The 11,599-nt window shown below is 58.8% G+C and overlaps 1 protein-coding gene across 1 annotated transcript; it reads left to right on the top strand.

Moving 5' to 3' along the window:
- The first annotated feature begins 280 nt into the window (after positions 1–280).
- On the top strand, positions 281–10,025 carry LOC119114777 (uncharacterized). Its single transcript, XM_037238811.1, has 2 exons — positions 281–657; positions 9,925–10,025. Exon 1 carries the CDS (start codon positions 317–319, stop codon positions 653–655), a length of 339 nt encoding a protein of 112 aa, XP_037094706.1. The 5' UTR covers positions 281–316; the 3' UTR covers positions 656–657; positions 9,925–10,025.
- Positions 10,026–11,599: the final 1,574 nt, after the last annotated feature.

Here is an 11,599-nt window from a genome sequence, read left to right as displayed (position 1 = left end):
AGACTCTCGCTGGCGGCCGTGCGGCCCTTCAACCTGCACCCGGGAGTCTTCACGGCCGGTAAGGCGAAGCCGGCGGTGGCCGCGGCGCCGGTGCCCGACACCCGGCCAGCCGAGAAGCCGACCCGACCCGGCTAAGCACGCGCAGAGGCCGGCGCCGGCGGAGGAGACCCGCCCGGCCGGCAAGCTCTTCACCAAGAACTGCAACGCGCGCGCCAACCAGCGGTTCGCGGCACACAAGGCGGGCGCGCCGAAGGGCGGCAGCGTCCACGGCCCGCTGCCGGACGCGGTCCGTTCCGCCGCGCCGCCACTGTTCGACATGCGCTACAAGTCGCTCATCAGCCTGGTGGCGGCGTTCGACACGCTCGACTCGAGCACGTCGGGCGACAAGGGCTCGGGCGACTCGGCGCGCTCGGCCGCCGTCCGCAGCCGGCTGCTGGAGACGAAGCCGAACAAGCTGACGCGGCCGCGCTCGCTGACCAGCCTGGTGTGGGACCTGCACCAGCCGGCGCCGGACATGTTCGCCAAGCCGAGCATCATCGCCGACCACGAGCGGAAGCTGCGGCTCGAGCCGGGCGTCTACACGCACCGCAGCCACAACATCCTGCTCAACAACAAGTACAACAACCTGAAGAAGATCGGCACGCTCTACTTGTGAAGGTACGTCGTTGCTGCTGCTGCGCGATTGGTGGGGCTGAGGTGTCGCATCACTGGCGGGCTGGGCTCGTCGGTGGCATATTGCGGGGCTGTCCCTGTCCTGCACAAATCTCGAATCTAAGACATGTTTAAAAGAACCAGGATTTGTCGTTTTCGCTAACGTTGGTTGTAGAAATGAACACCACACGGGGTCTGGTAAGCAAAGGCAAAATCGATATGATCTTTTCACACCACCGACTGTGCACACAATGAGGTAATAAAGCAGTTTTTCTTTGTTGCGAAACTTCTGGCGAAAGGCCCTGGCCACCGAATATCACCGTATCACAAAATCTCTGAGAAGCATTTGCGGCAATAGAACGTCCACTGCATTATGATGTCCAAACTGTCACTGCCTCTAAGGAAGGTAACATTGCAACACCGAAGTTTCCGACGCGTGGAAAAGAACCAGCGGCGCTTCGTGGTCAAGATCGAAATCGGTGACTCACATTTGTTCTATTCCGCAACGTGAAGGTTTCATTACTGATAGCGGGTTGCCACAAACATCTGGCTTCCCACGCTGGTGAGGGAAATCGGCCGGCGGATCCGTCCATTCTCCTGCGCCTGCCATCCGCGGCGACGTTATCCAGATCTGGGCTCGGGTCGGGCTCGGGCTTTGGGCTGGGCTCGTTGAAGTGTATAGCTTTCTCCGGTCTCTACTGTTTAGTGTTCGCGCTCTCCTCCGTCGATATTGTTCGATGAGGAATTCCTGTGCCGCAACCTCTGAGGTACCAGTACCGGTTGGTACCAACACCACCCACGGATAGTCCAGTATTGTCCAGTGCTTGCACTCATCTATATTGCCAGCCACGCAATACTACATTGCCAGCCATGCAATGCTATATTGCCAGCCATGCAATGCACTAATAAATAAGTTAGTGTCTAGTACGATGCACAATGATCGATGCTGCGTTGTGTAGTGTCCACGTCCCACATTTCCATACGTGCGTCCAGGCCTTGTCCCGCCCAGCGTCCATTGTCCAGAATGCATGCTGTCAAAAGTCTGCTTGTTTCTGCACAGCTTTGAGCTCACTGTTTAGAGCCGACCGCGTCCGCCACTCTATGCCGTCCCGGCAGTCATGCACCCTGACCTTAACCAACCGACCGGTGGGAGCCACGCGAGGGCACCGTCCGAGGCCGGACGGCGCTCCCGGCAGCCGGTACCGAGCCGGACCTGCCGGCCAGAGGTGCCCTTGCCGCTCGGTCAGACAGGGCCGCCGCACCACACATGGCTTCACTGCGCTCCGCCCCTTGCTGGCGGGAGACACAGCTGCGGGGAAATAGGACCATGCCCGAAGCCTGCGTGACACCAAGCGAGGCGAAGCACGCATAGTGCACGCCTGATTCATGCATCTGCGGTCAGTACATAGGGTGCAGCAAAGTTCAGTTACAGTCGACGCGTCCGGTTGGGGTGGGAGAGTGTAGGTATTTATCAGAGAATGCTGTTACTGTCTCGGCGGTTTTCCCTTCCACCTGTCCTCGGCTGATACGCCGAGTTGACGGCTCGACGCCGGTACATTTCAGCACAATGTCACACAATGCCCCCGGGAATGAGCCGCGACACAAATCATAGGGTCGTGAGGACAGGGGTAGCGCCCCTCCCCGACTTCGATCAATCTGGCGTTTCTCCCGCAAACTCCGGAGAAAAAGTACTGGACTCGTGGCATTGTATCGTACGAATTGGGCTAACAGGCGATTCAAAAAGCTTCCACCCGCCAAGCGTTCCATGACTTCCCGCTCTCCCACAGATCCGGGGCGTTCGTGTGCTTGGTTTGGTTGTTTGGATGAAAGCCCTTTCGGCCAGCCGTGACCATTTCAGGGCTATGTGATAAAGGAGAATGGATAACGGCGAGCCAAGTCTACACGCACGTGGAGACCAACCCACCGAGGCTTTGCCCTCTGCGGAGCATGTGCCCGGCGCTCGAACGGAGGTTCCCGCCAGGGGGCACTTCGGCCTTCTCATGGCTGGCACATGAAGCTGTCCCGAACAAGCGGCGTAGCGGGGACGCATGATAAAGCGAGAAACAGGACAAAATGGCGGATGAGTTTGTGTGCACAACCAACACGGCGAACCCCACTCAATGGCCGCCTTTCCGAACAGCCGTGCCCGCCAAGGTTGGCCCAGTGTCACACGAACTCAGGCCATGTTGTGGGATCGTTTCGGAAACAGTCTCAACTGCCCGCGCTCTTAGACGCCGGGGTCATCGAGCACAGCTTGGGAAACGGCTGCAGTAAATGTGTCCTGACTCATGTAATCTGTGGCCTCGGCTGGCGTTGTCACGACCGTAGGAAGCATTAGCTCACACGGGTGCATGGTACCCTCTGACGCTTCGACAACCTTGCAAAAGTTACTGTTGTTCTGGGAAGCCGGCGATCGCCCCTTTCTCCGATAGCATCCCCCACCTCTTTGATGGGCTTCCCTGGATGACTTGCAGTCCCTTGGCAATACCGTTAATCAGCCGGGACGGGCATCACGTGACCTCCGCCTCCGATCTTCCGCACTAACGCCCCCAGCCTCACCGTGGCGCCGGTGAGTCACGTGCGCGCCTCGTTAGCGCACTGTCTGCGGTGAGGCGTGACCGACGGCCGCGGCGGCTCGGTCTGACGGCTGGTGTGTGTCCCAGGGACTCCTGAACTCAGGGGCTCAAAACTCCGGTCCGGTCCGGGCGGCCGGTGTGTGTTCCAGGGTCTCCCGGACTCTGGGACTCAGAGACGCTAGTCCGGTCCGGCGGCCGGTGTGTGTCCCAGGGACTCCCGGACTCTGGGACTCAGAGACGCTAGTCCGGTCCGGTGGCCGTGTGTGTCCCAGGAACTCCCGGATTCAGGGGCTCAGGGACTCTGGCCCGGCCCGGCAGCCGGTGTGTGTCCCAGGGACTCTCGGACTCAGGGACTCAGACACCCCGGCCGGGTCCGACGGCCGGTGTGTGTCCCAGGGACACCCAGACCCAGGGACTCAGACACCCCGGCCGGGTCCGACGGCCGGTGTGTGTCCCAGGGACTCACCCCGGCCACAGTCACGGGCGGGGTCCGGCGAGCGGGGCCGACGCGGCCTCTGCGTGGGTCACGAGCACGCCGCCACATCTGGTGCAGCTTTCTCCGGGCCGGAGGATGGAGCGGCGCGCAGCCCGGCCATGTCAGGGCGGCCCGAGGGACGACCGCTGGTCACGCGCGCTGCCCGAGACACCCGGCCGCACGGCACGAACTGGCAGAGGCGGCCGCGGCGCGCAACGAAGCAGGGAGTGAGCGCACATGATGAGGCGCCTTTAGGTACATCCAGCAGAGGGTATGCCATGCTGGCACGCCTCCACACATCATGAAGGATGTGTACACGAACAAAAAACTCCCGGGAAGTATCCCCATGGTGTCTTGTAAGAACACTGCGCCGCAAAAGCCACAACTTTCCCCAGGTTATGTAACCAAAGTGTTTTGCATTCTGTTTTGCTCATGACATGCTCATACCACGTCGCGCTATATTTGGCTCGCTTTGCAAGTTGATCGCATATCAGCCCCCGCCGTCACGTCTCCCGTGGGCCGTCCGGCTGCTCCGCTGGTGTGTGCATGTGTGTGTGGTGTGTGTGTGTGTGTGTGTGTGTGTGTGTGGTGTGTGTGTGTGTGTGTGTGTGTGTGGTGTGTGTGTGGTGTGTGTGTGTGTGTGTGTGTGTGTGTGTGCGTGTGTGTGTGTGTGTGTGTATGCATGTGTGTGTTTGTGTGTGTGTGTGTGTGTGTGTGGTGTTTGTGTGTGTGTGTGTGCGTGTGTGTGTGTGTGTCTGTGTGTGATTGTGTGTGTATGACGTGGGGGTCTGGCCACCTGCCCAGCCCCCTTGGGCGTGGTCTCGCGCGACGCTCGGGGCGAGTGGCGCCGCCCCAAACCTCGGGTTCCGGCTGCGGGCAGCGTGTGACGCCCCACGCCGGACGCCGCCGGACCCGTCACCCTCCATGTCACGACCCCAGCCGCTCGCGAGCTGCAGCATCCCGGCCGATCCTGCCACGTCTGGCGCCGAGTCTGGTCCTGATTCACCCGAGGTCTGACTCTCTCAGAGTCCTGGACCGAACCCTGGAGCGGGCCGCGGGTCCGGTCCGAGTCAGCGGCCCAGAGTCGTGCCTCACGGACAGGCGTCGAGTAGACCACGCGCCGACCGCGAGCCGTATAGCATGATCTGGTGGCAGGGCGGCGTCCACACGCTGCCCCACCCTCATGCAGCTGCCGAGCTCGGCTCTCAGAGGCAGACGGCTGCGGTCCGATCCTGGCTGATCACAGCTCAGGTGCATACCGCACGCCCCACCGCCCCAACCTCAGGTGCATACCGCACGCCCCACTGCCCCAACCGGGCTGATTCACGTCGCGCTTCTGGCCCGCTGCTGCCCGCGTCAGGGATTGCCCAACAATTATCACCTTGTAACGCTTGCAGCGGGGCCTGTGCCAATGCCGCGGTCTATTCACGTCGCCCCGGCGATGGCCACACCCACGTCGGGACGCCGTCCACGGCCCGGCCGTCCGCTCTCCCGCCGCCAGCCGACCTCACCCCAATTGCGTCAAGCCGCGCCGGGGTGGCGGCCGGCCCGCTGCACTGCGTGAGCGCAGGGGCGAGCCCAGGCGCCGACCCCGGGGCGCCGCCGGCGCGTGCCGGCCGGGCGGCGCTCGTGCCGGCGCTGGTGGCGGCGCTGGCGGCGTCCGGCCGATGTGAGGCCGCTCCCCGGCCGCCCGTGGCCCGCCGGTGTGGAGGTCAGTCCCTGGCTATCTCTGCGATCGGAGCGGTCTGCCGGGCGTGATATCGCGGCTGCTCCTAATGCAGGGACGAGGCGGGGAGGCTGGGGGAGGCGTTTTCTCTCTCCGTCGAGAGTCAATGCAGCTTCGGCCGCTAGCACCAAAGCTGGGAAAGTGGTTGGCACGGCTGGGGCCCCTGGCCACGTGTTGCTCCGCCTATGGCCGCGCGGCGTGTAACGGAGCCGTTGGCACCTTGGCAGGTTTGCTCACCACAGCCGTTAGGCCATTTCGGTGCATCTGAGCAGCGTGCTGGTGCTGCCGCACGGCGTAATTTAAGCGATCTTGCAACGTGATTATGCCCTCATCCATGCTGTCTAATCGGTGCATTTATAGGGCGTGATCAGTGTGTGTAGCTCACGGCATTACCGCCAGTAGAAATTGGGATTCCCGAGTTGGGGCTGCTATGAAATTATGTCCATCAAAAAATAGAAAAAATTTGATGAACTGGTTGTCCGCTGACAGTTGCGGAAATTCCACCGAAAAGGGTAGGGTTTTCCCCGGGTAAAAGATGCTGCGTTTACGGCATCATCATGAAGGGTATCTCAGGGGCTTGCGTCATGGCTATGCTTAAGACGCAGTGCAGGGAGTGATATGTTTCAGCCAGTTGCTTAATTTTTCAATGTTTTATTAGTTCGTTTCTATAATTGGGCTATTGTGCAAAGTGCAGGCAAGCCATGCAGTCATCCATGTGATTTTTGCCAGCCCATGCGGTTTTTCGGTCATCACGACACTCGACGACCGTGAGACTGCGTTGTGATGGAGGTTTGATGTAAAAGCGAAAGTGCAGTGTCTGTCCTGCTATCACCAGACATATATACTCCTAGTTTAATTAGGCATTAAGGAGTAATTATCACTGAAGGCTATTGGGACGCTACTTTGCTAAAAGCACGTTTATTTCAATGTTTCGGTGTCATAATGATGCGGCGTGGGATAAGCAGCGAGGGAGACACAGGAAATGATACTTAGGCGCAGCTTGCCCGAAGAAGAGATAGCAATTGATGGCTCGTCTTCCCCAGCAGTTTCGGACAAAGCCGATTTATTGCAGATGGGCCCCCGATATCCTGCTGCAATGAGCAGATGGACTAAACGATTTGACGTGGCACGTTTTTGTGGGTAATTTGTGGTTTACAGCGTGGGCAATAAACAAACTGCCTGCCACATCAGCATACCTGGAGATAGAAAGCATGTGAAAATGTCCGCACGTTCCCAACTTATCCTCAAGTTATGCGGCAGTGTCGGTGCCCGCCTCCACATGTCATATCCCAGCGCATCCCCATGGTCAGACTATAATCTCACCGTATTGTATTATCGCTTCGTGCATCCATCCATCCTCATGGTTGGAATTCATGCATCCTCGCTGCATCCGTGCCAGATGACCCGAGCACCCACATAGCATGACCATGACCTGTGTGTCCGCGCGGCACGGCCGCCCGGCCATCGCTGGCAGCCAATTACGGCCTGATTGCAACGCTGTGCAGCGAGGGGCCGGCCCGCGGTCGCACAGTTACTCCGCCGCCGCTTTCCTTGTGGAGTAATCTCGGAGGTGTTCCGCGAATCGGACGGGGTCCGGCGCAGGTCACGGTGTGCAGTCTCGCCTGCACACCGCTCGCATACGGCGCAAGGGTACCCTGGAGGCCTGGGTCAATGCGGATTTGCTGTGGTCGCACTATTCCTACAGTAGTTCCTCTCTTTGGCATAAATGGCTTCCGAGTGGATCAGACGGCGAGACAGACCTCAATCACTGGCAGACGACCGAGGCCGATCCACTTGAACCGCGGCGCAGCCGCGCGTGAATGGATCGTGCTGCCTGATTCAGACCGCAGGTGGCCACACGGCCAGCTGTGGAAGCCACGGCTGAGCTACGCATGCGCTGAAAGCACGTGTGAAGTGGGGAAATGGTCATGCCTTCCATTTTCTGTGAGGGTGACGATCAATGCTAACACATGCATTGCCGACTTCGCCCATGGTGTCACTGTTCTACATCTAGCTTTCCTTCTAGGAACTCGGCCTTCACTTCAGAGGACTGAGCTGTTTCCGCCAAGCCCCACCATGGGGTGATACTAGCTAGTTGCAACACATTAGGTCATGGCTGCGTACTGTGTCGGACCACAAACCCATGTAATAAGAGCACTGCTGTAAAATTGCCGCCCGCGCTGTCACCTGGCCTTTCACCATCGCGAGCACGCGCTGTCGACTGCAGCCACCGTCGCTCGCTGGCCTGGCTTTCGCGATCAAATTTGGCCATGAGGCAACGCAGTCCACTTATCCCGTCCAATGCCGAGCGTGGTCAGGGCGAGCGTGCGATGAGCACGCCACGCACAGTCGCAGGACGAAAACACGACCGTTGCTCTCTGAGAGCTTGCAGGATTGGCGCAGAAGCTGGATAACTCGGTTGGCTGCCAATCTGGACGCTTCCCTTGATCCGAAAATTCAGCATGACTTTGTTGTTTTTGAGAACTAGAAAGCTTTGAATCCCGAGCTCTGGAAGGATCTCCAGCTCTGCAGAAGGCACGTGTATTGGAGATATTTAACCTTCTTTTTCACCTTTTTAAGATCAGTAGGTGTTTTAGAGCATGCAAGACCAACTCTGGAGACTTAGCCTGTGATAATTGCTACTTTTATCGCAGTTAGACCAATCGATTTGTTCGATATTTGTATTATCATGGTATGTTTGCAAGTGGGCTAGATGGCAAATGCAGTGCGGTCTTCTACGCTGTCGCTCCGTATGGCTGCTGCCAGGGTACGCCGACTTGCGTAACGTCTGACGGAAAGAAATCGGCCCGATGTGAATACAAGGTTTGGCCGTTTGGCCCTTGCCTTTGGCCGTTGCTGAGTGCAATCAATGTTACAATGCTGCGTCAAACCTAACAGTAACCAGCCTTCCGTACATGGGGAAACCGGATAACATACCGGATGTCTGTTGTCGAAAATATTCATATTTACAAACGTTTCGCTTACGAGGAACTTGCGAAAGGACCGTTAGGAAAACCAAAGCATGCAACATTAGTGTTTGGCCTGGCCTTTCCAATGTTCAGATGCACCGTCCACACGCCATGAGCAATGGGCGAATATCTAACTTATCAATAACGGGGATGAAGCGCGTGCTGTGTAATACCCACTGCATCCCTGCAGGTGGGGAAGGTTTCCGATGAGCTGATGGGTTCCGGATTATTCATTAACAGTAATGATTCGCTGAATCTTTCTCTTCCAAACAGAAACCTCTGAACTTGGGCCTGGTGTTGCTTGGTACGCAATTTGTGTGCTCACGGAAACCGATTTTGTTACCTTATTGTGTGCATCGCGTCCTGGACATGGACACCGCCGAGTGTTATTGCTTCCGGTAGATTAGGAACTTTTTGTGAGATAGACTTAAGCGAATGTTCGAATCAAATGCTCGTTTTTACCAACGGTCCAGTCTCATGTGGCCAACACACACAAAAAGTCGCTTACTTGAAACTTATTCATTGGGCCAATTACTCTTTCCGTCTGATGGTGATAAGCCGTCTATATCTCATTTCATCTGACATCGATATATGACTGCCCGGGACCACCTCATAACGACATCCATTTCCCGTTCGTCCCGCCCGTTCGCTGCGGCCAAGCCCGCCGCGACCTGCGGAGACTGCAGCTACTCAACAGGCGCACACCACCACCGGCGCATAGCGCGGCTCGGACGGCGGAGACTGCAGCGACCGCGCTCAGTTGCAGACTAGCACCGAGTCGGCGCCGGGGCCGACAGGGGTGACGGGCGCGCGACGATGCGGTGCGGCGGGGCCGGCGGCGCGGTACGGACGGCAGCGGCCCGTGAGCGGGGCAGCCGAGCGCGCGCCGACACCGGCAGCCGCGGCGGCTGCCTCCGTGAGGGAGGGGAGACGGCGCCTGGCTTCGGAGGGAGCTCGAGACAGACAAAGGCTGGGTCCGGAAGGCTGGGAACACGGTGGCTGGGCCCGGGAGGTCTGGTCCGGGAGGGGGGGAGATAACGGCTGACTCTGGAGGGAGCTGGAGGCAGACGAAGGCTGGCTCCGAGAGGCTGGGAAAACGACGACTGATCTCGAGAGGTCTAGTCCGGGAGGGAGGGAAGATACCGGAGCGACGGTTGAGCCCACCCAGTGGTACTGGACAGTTCAATATGGGGAGGGGTGGCGCCGAGGAACTAGGATGGGCAGACGGGACATCACGTTGATATCAGGTACCCTCGGATGTGAAGCGTCGTACAATTTGCTAGCAAACGATGCTTGTACAACATGTCAGTCCGTCCTTGTGCAGCATGTCTCTTTGTGTCAGTCTGTCGATCCGTGTCGATGTCTTTGTGTCTCTGTTGATGCCTGTGTGTTTTTGTTTGTGTCTGTTTGTTCACACCTCCCCGTCCGTGCGCCAGCAGTGGTCTGACAAGCGCCGCGTCTCGCCGCGCCGCGCAGACTCGCCGCACCAGCCCGCGTCTGACCGTGCCTGCTCTGCTCTCGTTCCAGCCGGTCCGAGCGCGCCACGTGATACCCGCCGGGGGCCATGGGCGGCAGTCGCCGGTCGGTTACCGCTGCTGCCGACCGGTCAAAACGGGACCCGGCGCCGACGGCCGGGCCGCGGTCGGCAGCGCCTCTGCGAGCAGGGGCCGCGGTCGGCGGCGCCTCTGCGAGCTGGGGCCTTGGTCAGCGGTGCCTCTGCGAGCTGGGGCCGCGGTCAGCGGCGCCTCTGCGAGCTGGGGCCTTGGCCGGTGGCGTCTCTGTGAGCTGGGCCTTGGCCGGCGGCGCCTCCGCGAGCTAAAGCCTTGGTCGGCGGCGCCTCTGCGAGCGGGGGCCTTGGCCGGCGGCGCCTCCGCGAGCGGGGGCCGCCACATGGTCAGCGGCGGCTGACCCCGCGTGCAGTGAAAGGCGCCGCGCTCGCCGCTACGCTGCGTTCGCCCACGGTCTTTCTTTCCGCCTGTGGAGTTTTGTGTTCGATGTCGCTGTGGTCTCGACTCGCCGCGCGTACTGGCTTACGCGCGCGGGCTGTGTTGAGTTGATGAGTTAGCGTCATTATTTGTCGGTGATTTTTTTGTCGGTGAGAGGATTCTGTTTTGTATCGTCACGCGCAAATGCTGACGCCTGCGGCTGAGCCGAGCATGATGACTGATCGTGATTAATAGTTATGGGGAAGCACTGTAAACTAGGTGCGTTTGTGATCGATTTGCCGCCCTCTGACCCGGTAAGGCTTGGTGGAACCCTCCCCGGCCAGACGCGGTGGTGTGACGTGAATTACAGCGCGATGGCGTTCGTGCCTGGCCGGGCGCATGTCCCGTTGGTGCTTGCATGTGTACCCAGTACCCACTGAAGGGTCGTGTTAACATGTGTGACTAAATATACCGTTATAAAACACGTGTGGTGTCAATTGTGTTGTTTTGGCATCGTTGGGACCTCGGGACAGCCTGACACTGTGTCTGCCTGTTTTTTTTTCGGGGGCCCGCTTAATCCGTGATGACGACACGAAGCGAGACCCGTGTTGAGATGGAGGGGCCCCAAGCTCCCTGCTTGCAAAGGCGCCAGCTTTGCTCATTATGGTTTCTCAACTGTTGACTGGGGCGTCCTAGTGCACCGAGGGTGAGGTGCTGCGTACATTTTGGCGTTGGCCGCGAGAGGTTCTCAAATATGGAGGGACGTGCGCTCGTTGAGCGGCGTGGTGTGTGCATACCATTCCAAATTTAGAAATCTCATGATTCTCGTGCCGACTTCGGCAATGCCTGATTCAGGCACAGCTGGGTCTCCCTAGCTCTGGGCAATGGTACAAGACGACGGACCTTCGATGGGCACCAGAGCATTGTTCATGGCCCAGGCCAGGGACCACTGGCTCAGCGGAGTGCTACCTCGTGTACCGGGTGAGTGTACCTCGGGCGCTGGTGTCTGTCTATCGTTTTAGCAGTTTTTTGAATCAACTTGCCGTTTCGGACCTTTGCTGTTGGATTTGAATATCCAATTTTGCCGGAAAGCCTTTGGCCGTGCTGAGACGGTGGGACATTTGACTCTTTACGCATTGCGGCTTTTGGTTTCACTGCGCCGTTTTCACAACACTAGGTAGCATTTGACGTCTTTGACGCCCGGAGCTTTTACCGCCTGGAGATGGTAAAATTCCTCATCCTTGAGTCCTACCTTCCAGGATCCGTAGGCATCAGGC

The sequence above is a fragment of the Pollicipes pollicipes genome, unplaced genomic scaffold (assembly GCF_011947565.3).
Source record: "Pollicipes pollicipes isolate AB1234 unplaced genomic scaffold, Ppol_2.1 Scaffold_3087;HRSCAF=3621_pilon_pilon_pilon, whole genome shotgun sequence".
Classification (NCBI taxonomy): domain Eukaryota; kingdom Metazoa; phylum Arthropoda; class Thecostraca; order Pollicipedomorpha; family Pollicipedidae; genus Pollicipes; species Pollicipes pollicipes.
The sequence above is the reverse complement of the archived record's forward strand: the minus strand, read 5'-3'. Positions and strand labels throughout refer to the sequence as shown.